The 8,210-nt window shown below is 59.7% G+C and overlaps 1 protein-coding gene across 4 annotated transcripts; it reads left to right on the top strand.

The window, feature by feature from the left end:
- The first annotated feature begins 87 nt into the window (after positions 1-87).
- Positions 88-7,980, top strand: DCAKD (dephospho-CoA kinase domain containing). 4 transcript variants are annotated; one of them, XM_038168688.2, is made up of 5 exons: positions 88-346; positions 2,079-2,196; positions 4,056-4,259; positions 6,320-6,407; positions 6,932-7,980. In XM_038168688.2, exons 2-5 carry the CDS (start codon positions 2,085-2,087, stop codon positions 7,215-7,217), a joined length of 690 nt encoding a protein of 229 aa, XP_038024616.1. In that variant the 5' UTR covers positions 88-346; positions 2,079-2,084; the 3' UTR covers positions 7,218-7,980. The 4 variants fall into 4 exon arrangements, with proteins under 4 accessions (XP_038024616.1, XP_071884774.1, XP_021127257.3 ...); XM_072028673.1 differs by lacking the exon at positions 88-346 and adding an exon at positions 832-1,246; XM_021271582.4 differs by lacking the exon at positions 88-346 and adding an exon at positions 1,266-1,533.
- Positions 7,981-8,210: the final 230 nt, after the last annotated feature.

Genomic DNA, 8,210 nt, shown 5'->3' with positions numbered 1-8,210 from the left:
CTGTAGTCCGCGCGGGCAGGCGGGGACGGGGCCGGGCGGAGGTTGGAACTACAACTCCCATCAGCCTCCGCGCGGCTCCGGGGCGGGGCTGCGGGGCCGGGAAGACACAGCGGCGGCGGAGGCCCCCCGCTGCCCGTTTGGTTCCCGCGGTGGCGGGGAGCCTCCTCCTCCGGCCCCTCAGCCGCCCGCTCCTCGGGAGGGGCTGCCCACCCGCTTCCTGCATGGCGGGGCGGGCCGAGACCAATAAGCGCGGCGCCGATTGGCTGGGAGAAGGACGGCGCTTGGGGGCAGCCAATGGGCGGGCGGGACACTGCGCAGCGAGTGAAGCCGGGCAGGGGGGCAGCGGGTGAGGGAACGGGGGGCTGCGGGCGGGGCCTCCGGGAGGGACCGGGGGGGCTCCAGAGGGACCGGGGGGGGGGGTCCCGGCCCCTCCCGGCAGGGCCCTGGCGAGGACCCGGCCCCGGGGGCTGCCCCTTGTGCCTGCCCCCTGCTCGAGCCGCTCGGCGCAGGCCCCAAACACCCCAAAATCGGTGATTTTGGGGCAAAAACTGCTCCTGGCGCTGCTGGGGGCCCTGCAGGACACATCCAGCGCCTGTGGTGGGCCTGGGTGCTCTTTGTAGGGCCGAGTCACGACGCAGGTGGCGTTTTCCTAGCAGCAAGGACGCGGTGCTGCGTGTCTGGGATGCTGCACCCGTCCCCAGCAGTCCTGCACAGCCACGGTCCTGCCCTTAGCGTGGTCCCAACAGCCTTTTGTGAGGGCCCACCTGGGCAGTGGGTACCTGGTAGCTGGGTGCTGAGGTGTGACACAGGAGCCAGGTCAGGCAGAGCAGGGGCTGCCATCAGGATTGGGGCAGGTGGCTGTCCTGGAGAGGTGGTGGGAGCTGGGTTTCCTTTGTCTGGCCAAAAGGAGGCTGAGGAGTGTCCAAAAGCAGCCGGTGACTCCAAGAAGGGCACTGCCAAAGGCGTGGAGCCAATTCCTGCTCAGCAGCAGCCACCGCTGGGGCTTGGGAGGCTCCGGCTGGGCACGAGAGCTCCTGGCCCCTGAGGGCGTCATGGCCCTGGACAAGGTGCTGTGGGGCTGGGGGCTCTGCCCATGGGGGTTTGCAGGACTCAGCTGCACCAAGGCCGTTCCCTGCTCTGCTGTGGGTGCCCTGGGTGCTGCAGGATTCCTGCGGTTCAGACACCACCTCGCTCACAGGCATCCCTACTTCTGCCTAGAGCCGTGCCTGTGCTGCTCAGCCTTTTGGTGAGAAGGTGAAAACCAGATTTAGGGGGTCTCAGGGTATGGATTGAGCAGGGAGAGATCTCCCAGCGAGCTGGGACCTCAGCGCAGGAGCAGCGAGAGCTGCCGTGGGTCAGTGGGGTGGTCGCAGGGCCCCCCCCAGCCTCGAGGCTGTCGGCAAGCCCAGGCTGTGCGCGCAGCGCTGCCGTTGGGAGCTGACAGACACGAGCCCGATGCACGGAGCCGTGCCGCCTTGCATCCATCGTGCTGTCCATGCAGTGCGTACTGCCACAGACGGTTCTGGCTTCCAGGTAACGTGGGGATGGGATTTACTCGCTGGCTGCCGCGCTTTGCGGCCCGATTATGTCAGAGGTAGCTCATCTCTTACACCCCATCTGCTGAGATCAAGCAGCGCTCTCGCTATCAGCCCTCGTGTTCGTGGGCTGAGATGTTGGGGAAGTTCTTCCCATTTGTCTCTGATTCTGGGTTACCCTCGGAGATTTCAATGTCCTGGAATTCGGGGTGCTGGAGGCGAGGCTGTGGCTTGATGCACGGGTGCTAAATGAGAGCAATCCCAGCGAGTCTCAGGGAGGTGCAGGAGCTCAGAGCTGGCTCAAACCACGCAGCCAGAATTTGCAGGGCCTGGGGAAGCCTCGTTTAACCCGGCTGTTTTTCAGCCTGTGGAGCTGGGGCACCCGACACAGGGGGTGCCAGATGTGTAATAGGGTCTCGGTGCCTCCCTGGAAGCGTGTGACTGAGCTCAATGAAGTCGCCTGTTTGCTGTAAATGTTTGATGCGCACAGCGTGAACAAAGCAGCCGTGGCCTGGCGTGTTCTCAGCTCTCTTTCTGTTTCAGAGCACGATGTTCCTGGTCGGACTCTCGGGTGGAATCGCGTCGGGGAAGAGCACGGTGGTGGCCGTACTCCGGGAGCTGGGCTGTGCCGTGATCGATGCCGATGTTATTGCCAGAGAGGGTGAGTTGTGCATGGCTCATCTTTCTCCCCGAGGTTCCCCTGACTGGGATTGATGTGCGGTGAAGCGCAGGCAGCAGAGGGTGCTCTGGGTACATCGGATGCCCGTTTCCCTCCCATTCCCTGGTCGATGAGGATGTGCGGAGCAGCTGTCTCAGGGGATTGGAACTGGGATATATTTCTAATCAAAACCAAAAAACAGATCGTGTCCTAATAACAAATGCCCTGGGGACATCTTGCCCTGAGTTTCCCTCTCCTGGAGTGCAGTGCAGTCAGCGCTTCCTGGCTTTGAAACCAACTCCTGGCGAAAGGAACGCGCTCCTCCTTACCGCGAGTCCCCTCGGCTGAGCCAATTTCCTCCCTCAGCCCCAGGACACCCGTCCCAGGCCTCGCTTATGGCAGGTGGGATCGCTGGTGCTGGAGGAGAATTTCCCTCTGTGCTGGGCGTTGCTTTCTTCACACAAAGATTAATCACAGAATTACTTGTGCCTTAGCGTGCTCAGAAAAAGCAGCTGCGAATCTCTCAGATCAGAGGGAATTGGGTCTGTGCTTCCGCCTGGCACATCTGCATCTTGCTGCTCTGTTTGCCTGGCTACAGCAAAGACCCAGAAATCCAAATCTGCAGCAGCGGGCCTGGAGCAGAGCCTGCTCTCCCCAGGTGTGACGTGGGGCGAGATGTCAGTGCCCCCGGGGAGAGCAGCGCTCGCTTCCACGAGGCCCCCTCGTTCTGTATGCGCGGGGCCTCGGGGCTGCAGCGGAGGAGCGGTGCCGGTTGTGTCACGGCCACGCCTGCGCCGTGCTGCTTGTCGAGGAGCTCACCTTGTAGCCACCCGCAGCTGTGATGCTCCTACATCTTGCTGCACCGTGATTCCCCTCGAGGTGTGGAAGATTTGCTAGAGGTGCTAAAAGCCCTCGGAGACCATAGGAAAACACCGCAGATACTCGGTGTCTGTTTTCTGCCAATCACTTCCTTTTCCTCCAATTCCCTTTTTAGATGTCTGTTTACTATGCGGATTTCACCCATACTGAAACTGCCTCAATGTGAAATTCAAATAGAGAAAGAAATCGGCCCTAAAGACTTTTATTAGGTTGCCCTGAGGTTACAACCTGTGGCAACGTTCCTGGATTTCTGAGAGAAAATTATATACAGGCTGTCGTTCTCCGTGGTTAGCCCCAGCTTGATCTTAATTCTGTTTTTTTATTATTTCATCCTGTTCGTTGGTGATTTTGATGGCTCTAAAATCCCGTGTTTGTGTGATGTCAGAGTCCCTGCAAATACCTGCTGGGAGCGGATCTGTAGAAGGTTTCTGTTTGTGCTCACAAAGAATTTGGTGACTGAGGCTAACGACAGTGGGAAAAAAAAAACCCCTTAGTAACAGCCAGAGCCAACCACCAGCGTGCAGCCAGGCTGCGTTCCCCTCGTGTGAAGTTTCAGCTGAAGGAAACCAATCTCTTTAAGATCCCCCCTGCTCAAATCCTTGCCCTGCCTGCGGTGGGAACAGGCTCGGTCTGTCCCTGCTGTGACAGCAACTCCCTCGCCCGGCCTGCTGACTCCTCACCCGCACGTACGAGCCGGGTCGTGGCGCTGAATTAATGCCTCGGGGCGCTTCGATCTCTCGGGCGTCAGACCTCGAAGGCACCTTGGGCTGGGAGCTTTGCAGACGGGGCTCGTGCAGCACCGCTGCCAGGTGGCTGCGAGGCTGCGGCGCCGGGCTCAGCGTGTGCTGGCAGCCAGATGCGCTCTGCCGAGGAGAACGAGCGCGGTTATTTAATGAACAAAACCCATTTGAGGCCGCTCGCTGATGCAAGCGCCGGCGGTGCCGTAGAATTGTCTCTAACCTCCGGCTGTTTCGTTTTATCAGTGGTGCAGCCCCACTTGAAGGCCTATCAGCAGATAGTGCGCCACTTCGGCACCGACATCCTCCTGGAGAGCGGCGAGATAAATCGCGAGGCTCTGGGAAGCATCATCTTCTCCCAGCCGGAGAAACGGCAGCTGCTGAACGCCATCACCCACCCCGAGATCCAGAAGGAGATGCTGAAGCAGGTCTTGAAGTACTTTGTGCTAGGTAAGCGATGCGGGCCGGCCCCGCTCGCGCTGGCTTCGGCGTTCAAGTGGGGAGAGGGATGGGGAAGGAGAAGGGAGCCGGCGCTGAGTGACGGCCTTTGTGCCTGCCAGCCCTGGCCTTTAGCGCCGGCGCTCGGAGGATTCGTTCCTGCCCTCCCTGCCTTTCATTGCTGCCCTTCACGTTCTTCTTCTGTGGTGTAAAGTACATCTGGAGGGCCTGAGAAAAGCATTGTGAGGCCTCTTCTGAGATTACGTGCTGGATAATGTCATACCTTCCGAAATGGCCAAGTATTATCCCCCGCTCCCGGCCTCGCTGGGCTTCGATGAAAGCTGCAAAGCGCTTTTAGCCCCGATAAGGTGAGGAATGGGCTGGCAGCTGTGGTTTCCAAAGTCCCGCTTTTTCCCCTGATAAATATAACAAATACAGCTGTCAAACTTGGTCTAATCAAATGCCAGATAAGATCACCAGCTGTTTTGGAGGTCTCCGCGTAGACAGAAGGATGTCTTAATAGAGTCAGACTGGTTCTGCGCAGCTTATCAAAGCTGAGCCGTGTGACAGCTGAATGGGCCCCGCTCCCCTGGGCTGAGGAGGAGGAGGAGGAAGGGAGAGGAGCCCCGGGCCGGGAAGCTGGGAGCTAAACCGTGCTGGAGGTTCGAACCCAGGCCGCGGACGCAGAAGGAAGATGCTGTCCTGCCCCTTGGCGAGAGCGCTGTGTGTGTTCAGCAGGCTGCTTTGTCCTCATTAGTCAGGCTTTAATGATTTGGGATAGCTGGATGCTGTCTCTAAGGATTGCTTGGTAAGGAAAGCGCTATTGATCAAGCCATAGGGCAGCAAGAAGTCTCTCTATCTAGAGATGCTGGTAAAATGGTGGTTTGCTGGATGATTACACCTTCGTCAAGGCTTTCGTTGCTGTGGGCAGGTCGGTTTGGGAGCGCTGCCTTGGTTTGTGAAGCCGAGACCCCAGTGAAGCTGGAGATGTCCCTGTGGCCGGCTGTGTCCGAGCAAACGACCCAGGGAAGCGAGGGCCCCAGCACACGGCATTCTCCCTGCCCTCACCATCTCACCCAGGCTGTGCAGCACTGCCCCAAAAGCTGCTGTAGGAGCTTGTGTTCCTGCAGGCAGAGGAGCAGAGGCACGTGGAGAGGTTGGGATCAGCTGCAGGGCCCCAGAGGATGGAGGCTCACAGTGACGGACTCCTCCACCAGCTGCCCCTCGCGGTCACAGCACCACAGGTGGAGAGGAGGGGATTTAAAGTTTGCCCGCTCCATCCAGCCTCGAGGCAGGCTCAGCTCTCCTCTGCCCGCGCTGTCCCCAGCCGTCCCCGTGGCTCAGTGCTTGGTGCCTCCGACACTTTTCATGCCCAGCCCTGTCCCGGGGTGCAGCCAGGAGGGGTCTTGGGGCTGTGTGCATGTTTTGGGGGTGTTTTAAAGAACCTTGAGGGATCCTGGTGAGTTCTTTGGCCCTGGAGCTGTACCCAGAGGCACGCACGTGTTTGAGGTGCGAGAGGTTTGCAAGGATTTCCTCGCTCCCCTAGGGAACAGTGGGACTGCTTCGCTAAAGCTTTCCAAAAGGGAAGAAAACTAAGTTGAGAAATGAACTGGGAAGCCTCGGCTTAAATGACTGCAGCCTGGCAGAGACTTGGACAGCCAAAAGAGAGAGGAGCAAATTGTGCTGTGGGCACTGCTCCCCGCGAGAGGCCGGCGAAGGCGCTGAGGCTGCCGCTCTTGCCAGCAATGCACAGGCGCTTTCATTTGAGCTTCTTGTTTCAGCTCCTCATTATATTTCTGCAGCTTCACCTTTGGTCTGAGATCATCCAGGTTAGGGTTGTTGTTTTTTGTTTTTGTTTTTTTTTGTCTTTTTTTTTTTTTTCCTGTGGAAGCTTGGAATTGAACCGTTTCCTCCCTCCAAGAGGGAGGAGGGAGGAGGGCAGGCGCGCTCTGCTCTTCCCTCCGGAGCAGCTGTAAAGCTCGAGCAGCTGTGGCTGCGCCGCACGTGCGGAGCGAGGGCTTGGGGAATGCGAGCGAGACTGCTCCTTTTGGCGGGGGCTGTCGTTTCTGCAGGCTACCGCTACGTGATCCTCGACATCCCCCTGCTCTTTGAGACCAACAGGCTGACGAAGTTTATGAAACACACGGTCTTGGTTTACTGGTAAGTGCCACGCGAGCCACGAGAGGCCCAGGGCGCTGCCACGTCTCTCGGGGGCTGGGGGCGGCTGTGCCATCCCTCCCCTGCCCTCCGGGGAGGATTTGGCCGCTGCCTTGGCGTGAAGCCGTGCGACACGGCTCTGCTCTGGGGATGCTCACAAGGAGCAGCACCTTCCTTCATCCTAGAGGAGGAGTGCCACAGTCTTCCTAATGAGGTTTTTCTAAAACCTGGCACCAACGTAATGGCAGTTGCTGTCCCTGGGCCTCGCACAAGCTGTGCCCTGCTGTTCTGGGCAGGCTTTTGGGCACCACCCTGCTCTTGTGGGCCAGGGGAGTGCCAAAACCATGCAGCCGGGTCCACCTGGGCAGCAGGGTGGCAGTTGCTGCATTCTGGCACATCTCTCCCCCCTGTCCTGGCCATTTTCCCTCGTGCCCAAGTCAGACAAACCCCGTCAGCGCATGGGGTTGGCCGCAGACCCCTTTTCCCTCCCGTGCCCGTGTCTCAGCGCTGCCTTCCCACCCTGACAGCGACCCGCAGACCCAGCTGTCGCGGCTGATGAAGAGGAACGGGCTGTGCCAGGCCGAGGCCGAAGCACGCATCGCCTCCCAGCTGCCGCTGGACGAGAAGCGCAAGCTGGCGAGCCACATCATCGACAACTCCGGGGACCGCGAGAGCACGCGCCGGCAGGTCCTGAGGCTGCACGCCCGGCTGGAGGATTCCCTGGACTTCCTCTGGGCACGGCTGGCGCTGGGGGCGGCCGTGGCTGGGCTAGGAGGGCTGCTGTACCTCCTCCTCCAGCACTTCATCTCTTAAATCACCTTTTTTAGGGGCTTTTTTTTGTGTGTGTCTTTGAAGGGCCTGGATTTCCAGGTTTGAAAAGGGCAGCGAAAGGCCACCTGTTTTAATGAGCTTTGCCAGCTGAATGCAGACAGGGGGTGAGGCGTCTCCTTGCAGCCTTCCCAAGGTGAATACGAGTTTTCTTCCAGCACCGTCTCCCATCTCCTTTCTTTAAGTTCCTGCTCAGGTAGTTGCCCACCCGCTGTCTGTGGGGTGGGGTGGCTGCCCCTGGAGGGGATGAGGCTCTTGTTTTCCCCCTTGTAGACCTGAGTGCTGGGACTTATGCGGTGAATTCAGGCACTTCGGTGTCTCCTGGGGCAGCCGTGGGGGCTCTCAGGTCCCGGGGCTGCTACCGGGTGTCCCCAGGTTGGTCCCCTCCTAGTGCACAGCCCCAGCTAACCGGAATTCAGGTGTGGGATTTCCCCTTATTTTGTGTTAAATGTGTTCCTACACACGGGATAGGTGCTCAGCTGGCTGCTCGTGGTGCCTCCTGCCCTGTATTTCTGCAGCATCAATAATCCTGTGGCCATTCCTGGTGGGTCACCCCTGCCAAAGGGGGGGATGCTGAGGGTCTGGGGTCTGGGACCTACCCTGCAGGGGTCTGGGACCTGCCTCGGGAAACGCGATTGCTGCTGTTGGAGTTCGCCTTCAGCAGCTCCCTGGGGGAAGGGGAGAGCACGAGTCTGGGCAGAGCGGGTGCTGGTTCCTGGCGTTTGTTTTAATAAAGCACCGAACAGCAGCCGGCTCCCCGTGGCTCTGAAATCTCCGGGCTGCGAGCGCTGCTCTTTTCCTGGCCAGCTCCCAGGTTGTTCCTTTGCCGGGGCACGGCTGCGCTCTGTAAAGTTCACCGCGTGTGAGCAAAGCTTATGAGTGCACTCGTGCTTTCGTGGTGCCGAGCCCGGCCCTGGTCCCAGGGAGCTCCATGGGCAGCAGCCGCAGCGTCAGCTTCCTCGCCAGGCTCAGGGCTCG

Source organism: Anas platyrhynchos, chromosome 28 (assembly GCF_047663525.1).
Source record: "Anas platyrhynchos isolate ZD024472 breed Pekin duck chromosome 28, IASCAAS_PekinDuck_T2T, whole genome shotgun sequence".
NCBI lineage: Eukaryota > Metazoa > Chordata > Aves > Anseriformes > Anatidae > Anas > Anas platyrhynchos.
This window is presented reverse-complemented; position numbering and strand designations above follow the sequence as displayed.